Source organism: Alexandromys fortis, unplaced genomic scaffold (assembly GCF_014885135.2).
Source record: "Alexandromys fortis isolate MF-2015 unplaced genomic scaffold, M_Fortis_MF-2015_v1.1 scaffold_362, whole genome shotgun sequence".
Lineage (NCBI taxonomy): Eukaryota > Metazoa > Chordata > Mammalia > Rodentia > Cricetidae > Alexandromys > Alexandromys fortis.
The window spans coordinates 265896-288823 of NW_026068272.1; the positions used below are offsets into that span (position 1 = coordinate 265896).

General features: G+C 43.5%; 1 protein-coding gene across 2 annotated transcripts in view; it reads right to left on the reverse strand.

The window, feature by feature from the left end:
* Rbks (ribokinase) overlaps window positions 1-22928 on the reverse strand; it is an 84197-nt gene that overhangs the window by 44589 nt on the left and 16680 nt on the right. The window contains exons 2-5 of one of the 2 annotated variants that reach the window (XM_050132034.1): window positions 16303-16435; window positions 8806-8869; window positions 7422-7484; window positions 2421-2585 (exon numbers count right to left, since the gene is read on the reverse strand). In XM_050132034.1, coding sequence (XP_049987991.1) covers window positions 2421-2585; window positions 7422-7484; window positions 8806-8869; window positions 16303-16435 — 425 coding nt within the window. Of the gene's footprint in view, window positions 1-2420; window positions 2586-7421; window positions 7485-8805; window positions 8870-14435; window positions 14547-16302; window positions 16436-22928 lie in introns of those variants that run through there. The other variant, XM_050132035.1, reaches the window with a different exon arrangement.

Below are 22928 nucleotides of genomic sequence, written 5' to 3' on the forward strand. Positions count from 1 at the left end.
ACATGAAATGCTTTAGGAGAAACCATGCACATAACATACACGCACACACACAGGTACCCCATACACATACGCTCTGTTCCCTATGGCCAAGTGCCTGATCCCCTGCGGTGCCTGATTCCTACCTCCTGTACATACCATGCTATTGTCTTCATCTTTAGTTCACATCTTGCTGGGAAGTTTTATTAGGGAAGGTCATTGCCATTTTCTCTCTACTTTACTCTTCTTTTTTAAATTTAAATTTATTTATTAAAAAACTATCTTTTTCTCATTTTACGTACCAATCCCAGTTCCCTCTTCCTCCCCTCCTTCCACTCTCTCCCCATCCACTCCTCAGAGAGGGTAAGACTTCCCATAGGAAGTCACCAAAGTCTAGTACATTGCTTTCAGGCAGGACCAAGGCTCTCCCACTCTATCTAAGCTGAGCAAGGTATCCCTCCAAAGAGAATAGGTCCCAAAAAGCCAGTACAAGTAGTAGGGATAAATTCTAGTCTCACTGCCAGTGGCCCCACAATCTGCCCCAGCCATACAACTCTCACCCACATTCAGAGGGCCTAGTTTGGTTCTATGCTGGCTCCCTTGCTGTCAGGCTGGAGTCAGTGGGCTCCCATTAGTTCAGGTAAGCTGTTTCAATGGGTATCCCTATCAGGGTCTTGACCCCTTTGCTCATATTCTCGCTCCTCCCTCTCTTCGACTGGACTTTGGAAGTTCAACCCAGGGCTCCGCTGTGGATCTCTGCCTCTGCTTCCATCAGTTGTTGGATGAAGTTCTATGATGACATTTAAGGTAGTCATCATTCTGACTACAGGGTAAGGCCAGTTCAGGCACCCTCTCCATTACTGCTAAGCTGGGTTCATCTTCTGGATTCCTGGGAATTTCTCTAGATCCAGGTCTCTCGCTAGCCCCATAATGGCTCCCTCAATCAAGGTATCTCTTTCCTTGCTCTTCAGCTCTATTGCCACAAAACCAAACATAATCATAACAGCAGCTGCTTTTTGTCTTGAGCAGACGGTGATACATCAAGGTATTATCTTATTATTTTTGAGACTCAGGCTCAGGGTCTGTCTTAGGCTGGCTTTCAGCCCCCCATGTAGCCCAGGCTGACCTTAAATGCACGGTCTTCCTGCCCCAACCTCTTGAGTGCTGTAATTCCAGGTGTGTCCACCACACTAAACTATTCCAATTCCAAGTCAGAGGGAAAAATGGGTAGGAGAGAAGAAAATTGGGACTTTCAAGTATGACATCATGCCTGGCATCATCTCTTATTTCATTCTATTCATAGACCAAGCCCACAGGACACATTTCTATCTGTCTTTTACAAACAGGTACCGAAAAATTAGCTAATTTTGCTAAGACCCCAAACCTGACAAAGGGTACAAATGAGATACTTTCTCTCCTAGGCCATGAAGGGAAAAAAAAAGAAACAAACTACCTAGATTAAAAATACGTGCTCATGCCGGGCAGTGGTGGCGCACGCCTTTAATCCCAGCACTCGGGAGGCAGAGGCAGGCGGATCTCTGTGAGTTTGAGGCCAGCCTGGTCTACAGAGCTAGTTCCAGGACAGGCTCCAAAACCACAGAGAAACCCTGTCTCGAAAAAAAAACCAAAAAAAAAAAAAAACCCAAAAACAAACATGCTCATGCAGGATTTGTTGGGAGGTGAAGAGAGGAAGAGAGAAACCCAGGCTTGCTAACTCCCGAGGAGGGCCTCAGCATACAGCGCTGACTAACTGGGTCGGATTGAACATGTTCAAAGTTGAAGTAAAACAAAATTCAGATAATAGACACTGGCAACACAGCACCCATTACATACAAATAATCTATTGTATACTGAAAAGATGATAGAATTTTAGAAAAAGGAGAAATAATTGATCTTTGTTTTAGTGGTTTTTCTTTTTTTATTTGTTTGTCTTGTTTTTTGAGACAGGGTCTTACTATGTAGCCCTGACTGTCCTGGAACTTACTCCGTAGATCAGACTCACAGAGGTCCGCTTGCCTCTTCCTCCCGAGTGCTGGGACTAAACGCATGTGCCACACTGCCTGGCTAAGAATGAATCTTTAACTTCTGGAGCAGTGCATCAGAAATACCGGGCAGTGACCGGCGGCAGCAGGCGGTGGGAGACACCTTTCCACCTTGGCTGTTACCTTGCTGCAGTCTTCAGGGGCTCCAGTGCTCCTTAGGTCGTTTCTGCTAAGTAGACTCCAGATTTTATATTTAGGGATATCGGATATGCTACTCATGTTGTTTTTACTCTATTTGGGAGTTTTTCTAGCCTTATCAAGAACTAGAAGCCGGTGAATCTCACAGATGGAGGAACGAATGTTTTACTACAAAGCAATGCTTTTACTCATCTTGAAAGGTTAACTTTAATTAAGACAGTGATAAAAGCTCTCACAGAAAGAGTGACAAATCTGTAGAATTACCTCCACTGCTGCGGGCCATTGTCAGAGCTTCCAGAGAAGTTGCTGGGCTTATTTCGAGTTGGCAGATCATCACTCTGGCTCTGCTAATGACACTGGCTGCCTTCTGCAAGTCTTCAGTATTCAAAAGCAGATTCGCTCCAGCCACTATGACAATGATATTCTGGCCTATAAAGAAATTCTACATATTTATACCAAAGCAAGCCAAGCCAAGCAGTGATATGTTATACTGTAGAGCAGTCCTCTGAAGGCATTATACGGAACGCGTCAGAAGAGTTAATCTTAACATTTCCAGGACATTCAGGTTTAGTTATTATGTTCCAAATGTATTTTTTGGCACTATTTCTGTGAGATTCATAATATTCTATTTTTTTCTTTTTAAAGGAGATAGGATCTAGCTATGTTTTCCAGGATGGCCTTGAGCATCTGGGCTTAAGAGCTCCTGCCGCACCTTCCCGCGTAGGTGGGACTATGGGTACAAACCACTATACCTGATTTACTATGAGAACTTAATCATTTTACATGGATTTATTTATTTTGTGAGAGTGTGTGCCTGCATGCTATGGGCATGCATGTGAATGTCATAGGATTCAGTTCCTTCCTCCTACCATGTGGTTTCAGGAACAAAACTCATGTCTCCAGGGATCTGCCTGCTGAGCCATCTCTCCTGCCCAATGATCACCTTGAAGAAAATCTTAAGCTCTTTTTCCTTACTGATATTCTTACATATAAAGAATAATAGTTGAGAAATTATATGTAACCTACTTTGATAATTTCTTTTATGTGAAATGACATGCATACGGTAAAGATTGTGGACTCTAAACGATGGGTTCCATAGAGATGAATATAGGTAGGAATAACCCTGCAGAATGCTCTAAACAAATGCTCTGCTGTATATGAACAGTTCATGTGTGTGCCGTGTTTTCCCAAAAGTGACCTTGTTACTCTGAACACATTTTTTATATCTAAAAGACAGAAATTATATGAGATAGGCAATCTCTAACTTCATTTGGCCTGTACTGTAGAGATCAAACAAGAATACAGCCAAGGATCTGATACACTCCTAGCACCTGGACACACTCTCTATAATCCTTATACACACCCACACAGGAGGGGGTGTGATGCTCCTTATCTGCAGACAAACGGTGTGTGTGTGTGTGTGTGTGTGTGTGTGTGTGTGTGCATATGTGTGTGCGCTCACGCGAGTGTGTGGGAAGGGCAGAGGAGAAACAAATGTTGTTCTTCACGAGCTGCCCTTTAAAGAAAGCTTATCTTTTGAGACAGGGTCTTTGACTGGCCTGGAGTTTGTCAAGTAGACTAAGTGAGCCCCAGGCATCAGAGCTGGGATTGCAATCATGTGCTCTCATGCCCAGATTTTTTTTTTAAATTCTTCTTCAATATGAGTTTTGGGAATTGAACTCCGGTCTTCTAAAGTACTGTGGTGACTGAACTCTCTCGCCAGCACCTGAAAAATGAACTCTTAAGAGGTGTGCTGTCCAGCGTGGGATTCACAACAGTACATGTGCCACTGACACTTGAAATATTGCTGGTGTGAACTGAACTGCACTTTGGATAGAAAACACTTTGGTTTCAAGTGTAGTGCAAAAAACAGGAGTCACATGTCTCACTCTTTTTAAACATTTATTTATTTGTGACTGTGTGTGTGTGTGTGTGTGTGTGTGTGTGCGCACACACATGGGTATTGGGGGTACTGTGTGTTACAGAACACAGTAGAGGTCAGGACAACCATGGGAGCTGCCTTTCTCCTTCTACCACACGGGTCTAAGGATGCAGCTCCCGTTGGCAGCTTGGCAGCAAGCATCTTCACCTGCTGAGCCATCTCTCTGACTAATCCAATTTTGTAAAAGCATGCTGAAAAGTTTTTAATTTTAAAATAAATTCAACTACATGTTGAAATGATAATATTTTGGATATATTGGGTTAACATATATTGTCAAAATTAAATTTACCTATTTCTCTTTTTTCTTTTAAAAATACGGTTCCTGGACGATTTAAAAACTGCCTGTGGCTTGCATTTTATTTCCATTGGACAGCACAGCTCTAAAGGAATGAGTTGGAGCAGGCACTTTTCAGTGCTGCAGGCTGCTTGTGCAGATCGTGTATAGACATGACCTAAAACTGCCTCTCCACACAGACCGGTCCTTAGCCTATCATCTTACCACATGTGTTTGTTGGCTACAAGGAACACTCAATAAAGCGGGGATGGCTCTGCACAGGCTCAACCTCAGTCTTGGAAAAATGCAAAGAGTCCATGTGCTGAAAGACTGCATCTCTCCGTCTTTTCCCTTGCAATGACCTCACTCCTCTGCTGGAGTGAACTGTAGCGTAATGCACTATGCCTTTCTAGACGGACTTTCGTGGCTGAAGGACAAGCCTAAGACCAAAGCTGTCCAAAACAGACATGTGACGAGCTCAATCATGCCTTAAATTTAACGTGCCAAAATAACGCTCATCACTTTGTCTGACACTCTTGCCCCTTCATTTGAAGGAGCTGATTGTTCCACTTCTCCATATTTATTCTTAGACTGTTTCTCTCTGTAGTCTAGGCTGGCCTTGAGCTCCTTGTAATCTTCCTGTGTGAGTCTCAGAGTGCTTGGATAACAGACTTGTGCTGCCGTGTCCTGCACAGTCTACATCCTAGGATATTACCTCATTACAAACCAGGCTTACCATAACAGGAGTTCATATATACTGCTAAATTTTGAATTGAAAATGAAGATTTTGGTTCATATGAAAGGAAGAAGGAAAAACTGAAGTCATTTCTAGAAAATGAAGTTTAAGATGAGGAACAACCTGCTTTTGGCAAAAATCATTATTGATGACATAGCTTAATGTAACGAATGTGCGTTTATGGTCATAATGAGAACTTAACCTCGTGTCTTTACTACTGCAATTTTAGCACTGCTTAAGTTGAGATGAAAACGCTGGATCACGACCTAAAATGGTCATGCAGAAGTATACTATCAGAAGCTGAAGATGAGGCTCAAGTTGGTCCAGTGCTTGCCTAGCTTGCATGAAGCCCAGATTTAGCACTGCATAAATTGGGTACGGTGAAACATGCCTGTGATCCCACTACCTGAAAGATGTAGGCAAGAGAATCAGAAGTTCAAAGCCATCCTGAAGTATATGACACCTTCGTCTCAAAGAAAAAAAAAAAAAAAAAAAAAACAAAGAAACCAACCCCGAAAGAAACAAACCAGCTGCCTGAAATCCCAGCACTCAGAAGGCTGTACAGGATGTCACTGAGTTCAAAGTGAGCCTAGGCTACAAATAACTTCCCTCTTAAAAAAGTATATATGTAGTCAATATGCTAAGTGGAAAATATTATTGATATTATGTGGAAATATTGAACGAATGATTCCTGAAATGAAAAATTTAACATGTCTCAAATTGCATGCCTCTTTGGATAGCATGATGCAATTTCACTCCATCTGATTCTGTCTCACCTGGGCTGTGAGTCATCTCTTTGTCCAACATACCATGTAGACACTGCCTGTGTATGCACTCCCTACCCTAGCATGTAGACACTGCCTGTGTATGCACTCCCTACCCTAGCATGTAGACACTGCCTGTGTATGCACTCCCTACTAGGTAACCATTTAAATAGCCATCTTGATTATCAGACGGGCTGCTTAGATAGTGCAGTTCTTGTGTTTACTCTAAGCTCTGCACAGCAGCACAATGCTACAGCAGCACATCTGTGTCATTCGCCTCACTTGCTTTCATCATGTAGGTGTCATGTCACCTCACATCCTCACGTGAAAGCCAACTGCAGAACAATAAGATCTCCTCAGACAGATTACACTGACATACATTCGTTATTGTTATAAACATTCTATTTTATTATTACTATTGTAAATCGCTTACAGTCTCTAATTTATAAACTAAACTTTACTATAGGGATATACATACAAGAAAAAAACATAGAGAGATCAGGATTCTCGGCGGTCTTAAAATGTATTCCTTAATGGCAATGGATCTCAACCTGTGGGGTCAACCCTTTTGGGATCGCATATCAGATATTACAATTCATAACACAGCAAAATTACAGTTATGAGGTATAAATAAAATAATTTTATGGTTGGGGTCACCACAACATGAGGAACTATATTAAAGGGTTGCAGCTTTAGGAAGGTTGAGAACCCCAGCTCTAAGGATAAGGGAGAACCACTGTATATAAATCAGACCTTGTAACAGATCCTAACATATCCCACAATGCACTAGGTTCTATTACATACTCCAGGGATGCCTTGTCTTTCTAAATATAGACCTTAATTTAAAATAAAAAACTCAATCTAGATATTTTTACACTTAGAACAGTTGGTAGATTATGAAATCTCAATTTGAAAGTCATTGCTGGGTTTTGTTTATTTGTTTGAGACAGGGTCTCACTATGTAGCCCTGGCTGGCCTCAAATCCACAGAGATCTGCCACCATGCCTAGCTGTGGTTCCTGCTTTTAAAGAGAAACGTTCTAACTATGGCAGAACTATGTACATTGACTTTTGAGGTTTGATTGCTGCTTAAAGACAAAACTGAATACTAATGATAAGTTAGAAGTAATTGCTTGCTGCCATTTGCTCAGTAAATTATAAATATGATTCATCAGACTTTGTTTTGCACCCATTTACATTTATTTACTTAGTGGAAATGACAGGGAAGTACTTGACTGTTCTGAGGTACACATATCAGTTCCAAGCTCCCGTGAAGGGTAAAGGGGGCATGACAGGACAAAGATCATATTTGGAAGTATCTCTATATATGCTTCTTATCTACTAGATGGAGTATTTTACATATGATCAAGGTGGGGAACATAATTTAAGGGAAATGTTTTTATTTGGATTGGAACAGCCACACCTCAAGGTCATGGAGCAGCGGGTGTGCTAAGAGGCCAGAAGGACTAGGGAACAACTGTTGCTTCCAACCTAGTTCTGGAAGTGAGCTGTCTGTTCCAGGCGGTGACACTGGCACGTGAGGCACATACCTTCATTATTGACAATTATAGAAGCAGTGCCTGTTGCAGCATCTCTGGTCTGATATGTAAATTCTACAAGAAAAGGAAGAAAATTACAATCACATAATATACAGCCTGGCATGGATAATTTATTTGAACAATTTCAGTGTGACACTAATTCTTGGAAACACTTTTTAACCTTTAACCATCTGGAATGAGTTTAAAAAAATAAGTAATTAGTGCTAATTTATACCCATCACCTATACAATGAGGAAACCCGGCATCTTTACGGTTAGTAGCACCATTTCTTTGCATTAGTAACGACCCATCAAACTACCCACACTTACTATTCCTTAACACCGTGCACAGTTGTATACATATGCATTTTTTAAGAACAACATATTTCTTTTCCTCACTGTAAAAAAACATGACAGACTTGAGACAAAAAACAAAAGGTTAAATGTTTAAAAAATGAACTTGTTTGACTTTCTTCATTTTCATAAGCTTTGTATTTCACCGTGGACTGTGGTCTGACATGGAGATATATGTTCACCAGGCAGTCTCCGGTAGCAGCAGAGAGCTCTGAACTGGAGACAGAAGACCTGCGTCCAGTCCTGGCTACAGCCCCGACTAGCTGGGTCCTATGGAAAAACCCCAGAGCCTTGCTGGTCTTTGATTTTCCTTCTGTGATTTGTATTTTCACCCTTGACAGCTTCTGTGAGGGCCGTCAGCTATGACATCCGATGACCTCTCTTAAAACACCCTTTATGAATATAGCACCTGTTTTTCCTGTCACCTCCCTCATGGCCTTTGAATGAAGATCTGTGACCTCCTAGGATTTCATTCCCGTCTGGAAGAATGCACATGAAAGAATTAGACAAAGTGGCACGTGGCTTCTCGGGCCACCAGGGGATTCTTAGCTTTCAGTTTTCCCAACATTAAGATTGCAGAAGAAAGTTATAAACAGTAAGTCAGGTGTGGTGCCACATGTCTGTAATCTTTGCACTCAGGAGGTTGAGGCAGGAGGACTGCCTTGAGTTCGAGGCCAGTATAGGCTACATAGTGAACACCAGCTCAGCCAAGGCTATACACTATGACCCTTTCTCAGAAAAGTAAAACCAAACCAAAATAAGATTAAATTCCTAAAGAAAGTTATAAACATAGGACTAGAGAGATAGCTCAGCAGTTAAAAATGTTTAAAATAGGGCTGGAGAGATGGCTCAGAGGTTAAGAGCACCGCCTGCTCTTCCAAAGGTCCTGAGTTCAATTCCCAGCAACCACATGGTGGCTCACAACCATCTGTAATGGGGTCTGATGCCCTCTTCTGGCCTTCAGGCATACACACAGACAGAATATTGTATACATAATAATAAATAAATATTAAAAAAAATGTTTAAAATAGGTGAAATTTTACCTGTAGAAATGTGATTCTGTTTTAAGTTTTCTATGTAATCATTGCCAAAAGAATCTTTGCCAACCTGTACCAAAGAGATGATGAACATTAGATCTTTTACATTTAGTAAAATGTTACAATGTAGATTTTAGGATATTTAGCATTTTAAAAGGGCATATCTGCATGGTACTTCATAAGCACTAACTCATTAATCTTAATGTAAGATGCTAGACTTGATTTCAGCCCAAAGGATGTTCTGTAACCCTGTTTCACTTCCGTCTCACCTAACGCAGGAAGCGTGTACGCCTGAGTACCACCTGCGTGCTAGTGCCCGAGGGGACCAGAAGAAAGCTTCAGATCTCTTAGGGCAGGAGTCACAAATGGTTGCCAGTGGCCTGGTGGGTGTTGGGAACTGAACTTGGGTCCTCTGCGAGAGCAGTCAGTGCTCTCTCTCACTGCTGGGCTCTCTCCACCCCAGTATCGGTTTATTGAAGGCAAAACTGCGTGAGAGTTGCATACATGGCCCAGGGGATGCTTTTTTTTTTTTTTTTTTTTTTTTTTTTGAAATATTTCTTTTGTAATTCTTCACCTTCAAACCTTGTAAGCATTTATCATTCATTTATATCTCTGGACTTTCTTTGACAAAGGTTAAGATCACATGCTAACGTGGCTGGGAAAAGGCCACAGGGCCTCAGTCCTACACGGAGAACTATGGCCACTATTGAGAAGAGGAGTCTTTCCCAGGGAAGAGCACACCAACTGGTTATCCAGTGCCAAACGGTCAGCCCTGAAAGATGATACACACAGAGACAGTATACAAATTGGGCAGACTGTATTTATGAATTCATGGCTATATAAACACACACATACATGTATGTAAGAACGAGAAAAGGTCATGAATTTCAAAGCGAGCAAGGAGGGGCTTATGGGAAGGCTTAGAGGGAGGAAAAGGGGTATAATTATAATCTCAACAAATTAAAGAAATAGTTAAAATAAGCTTGAGATCTGGGCACAGTGGAGCCTGCTGAGTACTCAGCAGGTGGAGGCTGGAGGAAGGACAAATTTAAGGACTTCCTGGGTTACCTACTGAGACCTACTTGTCCCCTCCCCCCTCCAGTGTTACAAGAAGTATACACTTCCTAATCCTTTTCCTTTTTTTTTTTCTGGCTCAAACCGAAGTTATTAGAAATTATTAAGAAGTTACAGTAGACCCTTAGGAAAGGTTTTTGTTTATTTCTTGCCACTGAGGGCTCAATGAACGGACCCGAAAGAGCACAATAAGACAAATGGGATCCTCACAAGGGAAGCAGGTAGAAAATGCTGACGGGCCTAATAAAGACAAAGGAATATCGGGAGGTTTCTGCTTCCCAGTCACACTTTGGCCATCAAATTGACAAGAAAAATTTAAATGTAAGCATCTTGGCCAGGAGGCAAATGGTGCATATGGGAGTCAGAGAACTTGGAGTCTTATTTCTGCCATTATCAAGCTAATTAAAATTCTTTGCATTTTGCCTCAAATTGTTCCATCTGAGCCAGGCTGGAGGGTGGAACTGGTGTGAGTTCTCCCTGGCAGGCAGGAAACCAATGGTTCTCAACATTGGCTGCACATGACTATCTCCCAAGGACTTTGAACATCCCAGTGCGCTGGTCTGGTCATACTTCCAGTTAAACCACACTCTGCCGATGGCTCTGCACGGGCAGGTGACTAGAGTGTGTGGTCCAAGTGCAAGAATCTAGGGCTGGGAGAGGACCATAAAGCCTTGTGTGTGCTGAGGAGATGGAGATGAAGGTGAGAACACATCCCCTGGCATGCTCTGGAGGGAGACCAGTTGAGTGGAGATGGGGACGCATGGCCTGTAGAGGCATCAGGCCACCAGATAGAATAGAGCAGCAGAGATTTCTTTGGCTTGCGTTTCCTGGACCCAGCTCAGTTAGAAGTACTGCAGGTTTGTTCCCCTTGTTTTTTTGTTTCTAACTTTCTAAAATTCACTTTTGGCCAGAAATAATTAGATTTTATTTTCGGAGCTGTGAGTAGACAGTCATTATTAACTTGACCTCGTCACTTGACTGCGTTAGAACACAGTGTGCGCACAATATGCTCGTGTTTATTTCCTTGCCTTTACTTCTGAGAACTTAGGAGTCCATTCTTCTCTCTTCCACCTACTCAGATTGTACCTGTTTTTCAAGCACCACTTACGTCTACCTTCCTTCTTTTGGCTCCCATTAGTCCACTCACTTCCAGACCTCCTACACAGATTCCTCATCACTGCCATAATTCAATGCCATCGTACACTGTTTGCAACTCCATATTTGTCCACTGGGGCTCCCTAAAACTTGGAGTTATGCTAGGTTGAAATATATTGTCCTTCCCAAAGCCCTATTAGTGTCACATCATTTCAGTTACCCTCCAGTTTATTTTCTTGGACCTATCTTATTCCTGAAGGGATGTGACCATGAGCACTGGAGTATTCTGTTGTGGCTGCAGACAAGGCTTGGTGCTGACAAGGCTTTGTTATAGCAGGGCTCTTGTCTTGAGGGCTGTTCCTGTATCTGCACATGATCTGAGGCAGTCTGTCTGTGCAGCCTGTTCCAGCAGAGAGGAGGCAGTCAAAGGCAGCTTCAACAAAGAAGTAAGCCAGGGCAATTCTCAGGACCCAGTGAACTTGCACAGAAAGGGTCTTCTTGTTATGAAGGTATTCTCAAGCACTGTTCTTCAAGCTCTCTGACTTGAAGCCCCTCAACCCCACACTTACTGTTTTCCTTGTTTACACACAGTACAGATTAACAATTTGTAAAACAGAAAAACAATGCAATAAAAGCAAAAAGAGTATCATAAGATACAAAGTCTCATTTATTATTGCTATTAAATTCAGTGGCTGTAAAAATCTAGCCTTAAGTTGCTATAAATCATTCTGTTTACTTCTGGTTTCTGTACTGTCTAGACTGGGGACAGACTGAGCATGGCACTGACCTGGGGAGTAGACTTTTGAGTGGCATTGTCCTAACCTGCTGTGCCCTTTGTTACTGGACTTCCTGCCTGACCTTTCTAACAGAGATTACCCACATTAGGAGTGAGTGAGTTTTACATTTTAGGAAGCAAACTCATACAATCTCTTTAGGCCACCCTAGTGTGCTGGTTCCTGGCTTGGTCCCTGGGGTCCATGTCTGCTTGTGGTCTCCTTACATCTGCACATAACACAGCTCTGGGCTCTCAGTGGGCCCCTGCATCTTGAGCTCTTTATTTAACATGGTTCGTGTTGTCAATGTTTGATGTTTGTTCTTTATCTCCCTTTGTGAGTGTGTGCGCGCATGAGGACACACACGTGTATGCATGCTGTGTGCATGCACGTGAAGGCCAGAGGTCAACTTTAGGTGTCGTCCTTTTGGGACAGTATTCATGTTGTTTGTGGCACTGTCTCTTACTGGCCTAGAACTTTCCAATTTGGCTAGGTTGGCTGGCTAGTGAGTCCCATGGCTCCTTCTGTCTTGGCCTTAGTTAGCCTCTCCAGTGTGGGGATGAACACCAGAACGTCTGGTAATTTTTATTTTTTAAAAAGAAAACAAATTATCTTTTTTCATTTTACATACCAATCCCAGTTCTCACTCCCTCCCTTCCTCCCATTCTGTCCACCTTACCCCCCCCCCCCATCCACTTCTTGAGACAGGGTTTCTCAGTAGCTATGGAGCCAGTCTTGGAACTTTCTCTGTCGACCAGGCTGGCCTTGAACTCACAGAGCTGCGCCAGCCTCTGCTGGTATTAAAGGCATGCACCACCACCACCTGGTTGCTTTTGTTTTTAATAAACACGGGTTCTATATATTGAGATCAGATCCACATGCTTGTCACACTGCACGGGGACTCAGTAGGGTAGCTTCGCACGGGTGCTGGTTCTTCTGTGTTAGCCTCCAGAGCGCCGGGATGGCAGACATTCACCAGTGTTTGATGCTTAGAAGGAATGTCTTACCTTGAATATTTGGCTTCAGTGGAGAAGTGGAAGAAACATTTACAGAAATCAGGCGAAGTCTATAGAGAGCTTCTGGCAGGCTCTTTGCCTTGGGATGAAGGCTTTCATTTTCAAAAATACCATCCCCAATTATCGTTGAACTTTAGCCTTAGCACACGACTCAGCTGAATGCCAAACACGTGATTCTTAACTGCTTAGAGTGCTTCAGTATGTATCCGTCACTATGAACACTGATGTAACTCTTGCGTAATGTTTTGTCACAGTTATCTTTACAGATAACTCTCCTTCCTGGTTTCTCCTGGGCCACCGAGCTTCCTAGGAGAGCCTGGCATCTAGTGTGCTGAGGTGCAGCATACATAAGGTAGCGTTGCTTGGAGAACGACAGCGGATTCACTACCAGATTTTCTTTTGCTCCATCTGTTCATTTTAATCTTGATTATTATAACGATTTTGGTTTGGATTTGGAATTTGTCATCTTTCAGAAACTGCTAGAAAACAAGTGTGTTAACTTGCCTAACAAACATATACTGCAAATTGTGGGTGCTGGGGCACATCTGTAACCCCAGCTTTACAGAGGCAAAGGCAGGAGGAATGAAGGACTTTCTACACTGTAAGCAAGTTCAAGGCCAGTGTGGGCTGTATGAAACCCTGTCTCACACAACCGAAAAGAAAGATGCAACACAGCACAATACTCCACAGTGGAAAACTACAATGAAGATGGATAACTTCTGCTATAAAAGTCTATTAATCCTGGCACTTGGGAGACAGGAGCAGATGAATCTCTGAGAGAGTTCGAGGCCAGAGTGATCTACAGAGTGAGTTCTAGGACAGCCAGGGCTACACAGAGAAACCATATCTTGACACCCCCCCCCCAAAAAAAAGAATTCTAAGAGGTACATACATATAATCCCAGCATCAGGAATTGAGGCAGGAGGATTATGATCTGGAGGCTAATATGGGTTACAAAGAGAAACCCCTTATTAATCAGTTAATAAAAAGGCTTCATACTAGCGGTGATGTTCAGAGGCAGAAGGCATTTACATTTGTAAGACTGTATTCCTTCCCCAACACCAAAACAATAAAAGTAGGTAAGTAAATCAATAAATAAAACAAGAAGACTAAGACTATCACACAGCTTTCTTAATTTAAGTTTCTTATTTTGTTTTCGGCAGCTTTCTTAATTTAAGTATTCAAATAAATCTCTGCCTAGGTGGGATTTGCTTGAAGCCTGTTTTCTTATGTTTCACTGTGTGAACACCTAGACTAAGCCGTGTGGAACAAACAGGGGATGACCGGAAGCACATGGGAGATGATCCGGAAGCACTCAGGTGCTGGCACGCGCCTTGGCGAACAGGCCAAGGTGAAACAACCGCCCTCCCAACTGGAGCACAGTTCCCGCCTGCTCCTCTCCCCTCTCCTCACATGGTGTCACGGTTCACCCCCAAGTTCAGTTCTACAACTCAATGATTTCTATTTTGTTTTTCTATCTTTGCCTCAAATTCCACAGACCTAAAATAAAATCTCCAAATCTTAGTGTAGGGTGAGATCCCAGGACACATGCAATCTTGACTTTAGGCTACACCAGTAGTTTGCATAAAGCTTCCAAGAGGGGAGGTGCTCCGTGTCTTTTACAGTCCCAGGTCTAGGGAAACCCCCTTGTTCCAGGACAGTCACTTTGGATGCCTACCTTCCCATACCAATTCTGTGTCCAGCTCTGGCCATCCAGGAAATCACATGCTCTTCCCAGTTCCTGAGTCCCCCTCTGTGAGCATCCCTGGGCCATTACCTAGATCTCATCAATCAAGCATGGGATAAGTCAGGTGTAAAGTTTTTTGTAAGCCCTCTCTCAGAATGCCACCATTTCTAGAATTATAATTATGTCCTGATTGCTATATTACTATTTTAAATCCGTAGGGACCAAATCTTCAGAGCAGAGGGGTTCACATTTGGAACCCTTTGTTTCCTGTGATGTTTCTGACCAAACAGCCATGAGAATGATGTGCTGGTCATGGATCAGAAATGAAGCCCAGCTCATTAGCAGATGAAGTGATAATTGCATAGCCTACCCATCACAGAAAGGCTCCTATGGAGAGGAGAGTGCTGTGTGGAAATGGAAATGACATTTCTGCACATTTTTTTTTTGAAAATCAAGAGACATCTTTTCTAAGTTTCTTTGTTCTTTTCTTATCATCTGCTGTGCAGACTAAACCTAACTTTCCCCGTATTTAAACTCACCATCCTGACTTTCTCAGGCCTGGCTTTCTGGGCCATCACTCCCAATTAGATAGCAGAGTGGCTTTAACAGAACCCATGGGCCTGGGTCTTGTGTTCTTTCCCTTTCTGTCCTTAAACTATAGGTAATTAGTGGAAACCCCAGACTGCAGCTGCTGTGAGCTTCCCGCGGATGCATCTTCACCTTCTCACAATAGCAATGTTACCACTTTCAAATGATATGAAATATCTAAAATTCGAAACTTCTGACAGCCAAACACAATTATTTCCAAGTTATTTCAGTAGGATTACTGACTGTTACATACTTTATATCACCGAAAACAGAAGTCTGCCAAGGTATTTGCTATGTGTGGCTATTAAAGCCTACATCCCACCGCCGCCATTACAATATGGCAGTAGATGACGGCTTGGTGGTGAGGGGCTGTGCTCCCAGGATCTGTGCTGCTGCGGTGACAGCTACTGGGAACAGGAAGACTCAGGCCGTTTAGAAGGTGGACTGCAGACGCCCGGGGCACAGGTTAATAATTCCCCTCGCATTGCACACTTTGGTTAAAGCTTGCTGTGTTCAGGGAATACAGCATCAAGTCATTTGAGGACTGCCACTTGCCAGAGGATCCACTCATACAGAGAATAGGAAAGCCCAATCACTCTTATTAAGATTTTTCAAAAGACTTAAAAACAGGTATTCAAACAAATGCAAGGCACGCAAGCATAGCCACAGGTTATTCTGAAACAGTCAGAAAGTGGAAGAAGTCCAGGAGCCCATCGGCGGACTCACTGATGGAGAAGTGATGGTGTACCCACAGACAGGGTACTATTTGACCACTGTCCAGGATGTAATGCTGATACATGCTACGAAATGGAGAAAACGCAAAAACAATGAAAGAAGCCAGAAGCAGAAATCTTATATTACACAGTCCGTTTATATAAAGTCTCCAGAACTGATAGGTTCATAGAAGTAGAATGGAGCGTGGTGGTTCTGGGGCTCCAGGTGGAGGAAGAAACGGGAAGAAATTGTGTAAATGGACAAGAGTTTCCCTTTCGAATAATGATGTCCTGTAACCGGTTAGTAGTGGAAGTTGCAAAACACTGCAGATTACTAATTAAAGTATTGCTGAACTTTACTATTTCTTTAGAGAGGGCCTCACTATGTGGCTCAGGCTGGCCCTAAACTTGTAATTAGTTTCATGGGTAGCTGGTAGCATAGGCCTACCCCGCTATCCCCAGTGAAGTGTTCACTGTACAATGGTGAAGGAGAACAGAAATGATGAGCATGAACCAGCCCCACCCCCCTGGGCCCCTCCCCTATGTTTCAAGCTTACCTTGCAGACTATGGACGCCTTCGCTCCAAGCCGAGCAGCTTGGACGCACTGGTTGGCACCTTTCCCTCCAAAGCCAATGAAAAACTTATGTCCGTGGATGGTTTCTCCAGTTTTTGGCAAGCGAGAAGTAAGACTATTATCATTTAAAGAGAAGAAAACAAAGCTCATTGGTAACTGCAATCAGGGGACACACAGGCCTTAGAAGCCCGGAAAGGTATCCACGGGGGTTCGATGACTCTTAAGGAGGCTCAGCTGCCAGGAAGACAGCCTTTCCTTTCAGTTTGGGTCCTGACAGACAGAACCCATCTCTTTAGAGAACGCCTCTCCTCTCTCCACAGCCACTGCTGTAGCAGCACTGCAAAGGACAGCTGTTGTCTGCATGCATTGGACAGTCCCCGGCTCACACCAAACCCAAGTGCTATTCACAGTGGGACTCAGCTGGTGGAGCGAAGTCAAGTGTCTGGGCTTCTCCGGCACTTTAAGCAGGAGGTATACACAATGCTAGTGAGTAGTCAAGTGTAGGACCTAACCGGGAGAGGGAAGCAGCAATTCCCTAGGCTGAAACAATCCTCTTTGTTTACTTGAGGGTGGGGTGGGAACAGACTTTGATTCCATCTCCTGCATACCATTGCCATTTCACGCACTATGTAAAAAAGAACACATACTTAAAACAACGGAGCCTGAAGTACTAAGTTTAGGCTTTAACTTTTATTATGCAACGTATCAATGATAAGTACACCCCTTATCCTAGTCACTCATCAGTCAGATTTAATTATTATCAGCTCCTAGTTGCTCTTGTTTCCATTTCCACTGGCATCTCAAGAAGCTAAGCATGGTCTTCACCATAGCCAAGAAGCTAAGCACCATCTTCACCATAACCAAGAAGCTAAGCATGGTCTTCACCATAGCCAAGAAGCTAAGCATGGTCTTCACCATAGCCAAGAAGCTAAGCACAATCTTCACCATAACCAAGAAGCTAAGCACGATCTTCACCATAACCAAAAAGCTAAGCATGATCTTTACCATAATGGTATGGCCAACGGTGACAGTATTACTCAAGGCAAAAATTACGACGTTTGTTCTAGGTAAATATTTTCATAATTTCAAAGGCAAGATTTGAGGAAATAAAATTTCTGAAGGATGGAAAGAAATGACTGGTTTCAAAATGGTAGGAGTTTCAAACATAGGGCCAAGCAAGAGGACGTCTGATTGCTTGACCACAAAGAAGGGGCCAAGGACGGCAGATAGGACCACAGAAGTGAATCTGCTTTCTGTAGGAAAGAAAGGCCAACTAGGCTTCCAATGGAAATCAGCTGAGAATCTATGCTGTTTGAGGAGATTATAAGATTGTATTTATTAGTAGGCTTGATATATGTGAAATGAGCACCATATTATATCAGAAGAGAGAGACAGAACAGTGCCAATTCCTCCAGGCTACTAACAGGTTGTTTACAGCGGGATGATGTGAACTAAGGCCAGAATGCACAGTGGTTTCAATAAAGACCAAGATGAGCCCGTGAGCCTCTCTGTGTGCTTCTAAAACCGTCAATAAATCAGCCAAGGCTCTTCTGCTCCCCAGCACTGCACTGTCAAATACAGTTGAGATTCAGGAGACTCACCAACAATTTGAAAACATCCCACTCCTCCTCTTTTCAATGCTATTTTTATCCCTGATTCTACATGCATTTATAGTACTGATGAAAAAAATATACATCTAAAAGGTTCACTTCTGAAAAAGGTACTCATCAAGAGAAGAACGGTTTTAATGTAATGTTATTATCCTGTCATTTAATTTAGCGATGACAGTGATGATGAGATTTTGATTTGCATCAGAAATCTTAAGCATTTCAGGACTCTGTTTTGAGCAGCCGCGGTGAGTAATCCATGTGACGGAGTAATGATGTGAGCTCTTGGCTATTGACTCTGCTACAAACGGCTCTCGTCAAACCTTAAAAAGAAGAATATCTAACGTGGTTAGAGCAGGTATAATAACTTCATTAGCAAGACTGCGGCTTGGAGGAACTTAGGCCTTCAGCTCTATTTATCCTTAGATCTAGGTCACTGGTCACTGCTTTGAATCAAGTGTCCCTTTTTATCACCTGTGGGAAATCATGAGACCTACATTGCCAGGTTACTATGGGATGTGTATGCACAAATCGGGTGGTGGTGGTGAAACCATTGCGGCATGTATGCATACTTGATGTGGGAGCAGATGGTTAGATTTAGAGTCATTTCTTAAGAACATTAACCTTTATTTTCATGTGTGCCAATGTTGCCTGTATGTATATATGTCTGTGCACCATGTACATGCAGTGCCTGTGAAGGCCAGAAGTGACATCAGATTCCCTGGGACTGGAGTTACAGACAGGGGTGAGCGGTCATGAGGTTGCTGGGAATTGAACCCCAGTCCTCTGGAAGAGCAACCAGTGCTCTTACCCACTGGAACATCTCTTTAGAGCCCTTAGCAATATTAACTAAGGCAGCAGATATTAGCAAGTGTGGAATTATTTCATCAATCATTGAAACTTCACATCTTTGGCGCTTTCCTGTTTTCTTTTTTCTTCCTTTCCCATCTTCCCTATGCCCTTAGCACTTCCTGTCTCCAGTTGTTAATGTTCCCTCCATGGGGACAGAGAGCAGGTCTGCTGTGTTCCACACTGCACCTAGAGTCTGCCATTTAACAGAAGGGTAAGAGGTACTCACTTTGTCTCTTTTCCACATTTCCTCTGTAGAACATCCATTCTGCTTCTGAATTGGGGATGTGAGGTGCTGATTATGGGATGGAGGAGGAAAAGAGCAGCCATGGCTATAAGACTGTCTAACAACAATCCCATGTTTTGCTATATCTTGCCTACTACACTCCAAATTTCAGCAGGATTCTTTTCTTTCTCTTTTCCTCCTCTTCTTTGAGACAGTCTCACTTAGCACATACTGGCTTTGAACTCACTCTGTAGCTGAAGTTGGCCGTGAACTCCTGGGCTTCTCGCCTCTATCTTCCAAGTGGTAGAGTTAGAGGCTGTGCCTTCATGCCTGGCTTAGAACCAACTTTCTTTCTTTCTTTCTTTCTTTCTTTCTTTCTTTCTTTCTTTCTTTCTTTCTTTCTTTCTTTCCTTCCTTCCTTCCTTCCTTCCTTCCTTCCTTCCTTCCTTCCTTCCTTCCTTCCTTTCTCCCTTTTAAAAGATTTACTTTCATTNTTCCTTCCTTCCTTCCTTCCTTCCTTCCTTCCTTCCTTCCTTCCTTCCTTCCTTCCTTTCTCCCTTTTAAAAGATTTACTTTCATTTTAAAATTTATGTGTGTATATGCTGGTGCCCTCAGAGGCCAGAAGAGGCTGTCAGATCCCCCAGAGCTGGAGTTACAGGTGGTTGTGAGCTGTCAGATGCGGGAGTCAGGACAGGTCTGGCAGCAAGTGTTCTTAGCCTCTGGGCCATCTCTTCAGCCTCTATAATTCCTCTTCTCTGAGCAAGAGTTGTAACTATAAAACGCACAATTGCTTACTCGTTTATGCAACAATTCAGTAAGCGTTGACTTAGTGCTTCTGGATGTGCTTTCTATGGGGCAGTATCATTCTGCTGACGAGGGGATAAAGTCAAGCCTGATATAAGATCTGAGTCATCTTTTACAAGAGACATAGCTCAGTTGGGGAGAACTTTCCTGGTACATGTGAGGCCCTGAGTTCAATCCCTAGAACTCAGAAAAAGCTCGGCATGCCTTTTAAAGAGAAAAAGGTATGTATGCAAGCGTCCATTGCTAACAGCAAGTAGACCTTCTGGGAAATGAGGAGCTTTGTTGTTTGTCAAATGTCAGCTTGTGCTAACCAAGGTGGCTGTCATTAGGTGATGGATCATCTGATGAGGCCATCATCACACACACAGTCCGCGGTTGCTAGCAATAACTTCATGCACTATGCAATTGCTTAGGTTCCATAGGAGTGGGCAGCACACAGAAAATGAGCTTATGGAGGCACTGGCACAGAAGGGTGGGGAGCAGAAACTTCACATTCTACCACTTTCTGTTTTCAGTACGGGGTTGAACACAGGGCCTCACATGTGCTAGGCAAGTGTTCTTCCAGGCTCATACTCGGTCTGAGCTGGTTCCATCCTTCAGGTAGTCCTTGAATTCTCCTGCTTCCACCACTCAGGGAGCTGGGGTTATAGCCTACGCTATCAGCCTGGCCTTCATGTTTTATGTTAGATCTTATGTACCTAGGCACATACAGGAAGACTGTTCTGTATGATGGCATATCACTTGTCACTCTTTCAGATTCATTTGTCTTTCTGCCTTATTTTCTGGCTTCCTGTTCTTTGTGGGTGGCAACGGGCTTCTTGCAGATACCGACTAATGCACTTTGCCTGGGGCTGAGAACATCTCCATTTCTCTGCTTTGATCCTTCAGGACAGGCTGTGGGGGTCAAAGGACTCTCTATCCAATGTGTGGGTCCCGAGGACTGAATTCAGAGAGTCAGGGTTGGCATCCAGCACCTTCCCCCATGAGCTGTCTCACACCCACCTATCTTCCCTGCTTCGACTCTTGTGCCCCTGCCCTTGCTTCCTCCATTGAGGGGGGCCTGCAGATGTCCAGGCGGGGAAGCAAACTGCAAAGAAGTGAGCATGAAAACTCAGTTCAGATTGACTTCGTCAACCTGGATCAGACTTGGGGAGTCTGATGCCAAGTGGTCCTTTGCCAGCATATGTAAAACACAGTACAACTTGGAAAAAGGTTTCCAGGCAACAATCATTCCAATCCTGGTGTACAATAAAGCTTAAGGTGTGGATACTTAGAAACCCCTTACAAAGTACATGTGGCCATGAGGGTGGGTTCTGTAGTTAAAAGGCCTAGAATTTAATGTGGTCTCTGACTGAGATAGCACAGAGGTCAGCAGACCATAAGATACATGTGACATCTGTCTAAGGATGGGTTCTATTAACCGGGGCCTAAGGATAACAGTCTAGGGAGGGAAGATCTGGATAAACACATGGTCTGTGTTTATGCACAGTGGGTGAGGTCTGCGACTGTGCACACGGTGGGTGAGGTCTGCGACTGTGCACACAGTGGGTGAGGTCTGTGACTATGCACACAGTGGGTGAGGTCTGTGTCTATGCACAGTGGGTGAGGTCTGCGACTGTGCACACGGTGGGTGAGGTCTGCGACTGTGCACACAGTGGGTGAGGTCTGCGACTGTGCACACGGTGGGTGAGGTCTGCGACTGTGCACACGGTGGGTGAGGTCTGTGTCTGTGTACATGGTGGGTGAGGTCTGTGTCTATGCACATGGTGGGTGAGGTCTACCTCCACAGATAGCAAAAAGGTTACCAGGTTGTAACAATATTTACTTGCAGTCTTCTGGACAGGAAACAGACCTACAAAGAGAGGTCCTGTGTGATTAACATTTTTGGTTCCCTAGTGCTCTGTGGGTACAAGGAACTTTGTGCCCCACCCCACCACAGTGATGAATACAGTATGTGGGTTTTTTTTTTTTTTTTTTGGTTGTTGTTTTGTTTTTCCAAGACAGGGTTTCTCAGTGTAATAGCTCTAGCTGCCCTGGAACTCACTCTGTAGACCAGGCTGGCCTTGAACTCACAGAGATCCACCTGCCTCTGTCTCCTTGGTGCTGTGCTGGGATTAAAGGCATGTGCCACCACCTCTTGGCTGAGTGTGTGTGTTCTTAAACCTTTGTGTTGTCCTCTGCTCCTGTTTAATCCAGGGTAAGATAGTTTACAGTGCAAAGAGAATGAAGAAACTGGAGCGTTGGTTACAAACAGAAAGATTCCCGAACCATAAATCCTACTTTACACTGAATTAGGCTTTCCTAACTTTACCCCTCATTCACCAGGAAGTTTCGCTCAAGTTCAGGAAAGTACCTGTAGGCAGCGCCATTCCTTGGGCACAGGATGTCTCTGGTGACTTTTCTTGTGATAAAACAGCTGCTGGAAGTGCCTTAAGAGAAGCTGGATTTACGTTGCCCATGGTGTGATGGGGAGGGTACAGTCCACCATGGCAGGGAAGATTTGGCTTGCTCACAGATGGGCAGACCAGGAAGCCGAGCAAAAGGGGAGCTGCAGCACACTGCTGGCTTTCTCTTTTTCTCTTTTTAGTCAGTCTGGGACCCCATGGTTTGGTGTAGGCTATATTCAGGGCGGGTCTATTTCCTTCAGTTAATTAATCCTCACTGGAAACACCCTCACAAATGCACCCAAAGGTGCACTATACTAATGCCCTAGGTTTTTCTTAACCCGGTCAAGTTGACAATAGAGATTAACCATCACAGAAGCATTATATGGCGTTCCCTTAAGTCAAACACAAGGCTTAACAAAATGGCAAAGACAGACAAATTGAAAGGCTTCATGGTCAGAGTGTGGGGTGAAGAGATGGAAAAGAGAAACAAGGTTGCTATCGTTTAAACGTTAAAACAGGAAAAACTTTTGATTGAAAGAAAAAACCAACAGACAAAACCATGTGTAAGACATATTTAAACTGAGAACAAACTTATAGCTTGCAAAATGTTGTAGTTTTGAATTGGACAGAAAGGAACACTGTACACACGCTCACAGACAGCCCTGCGTCGTCCCTGCACTGAGAAGTCGCGGTTAGAGGATGGTGTTTGAAGTGGGAGGCCTGACCCACTTACTG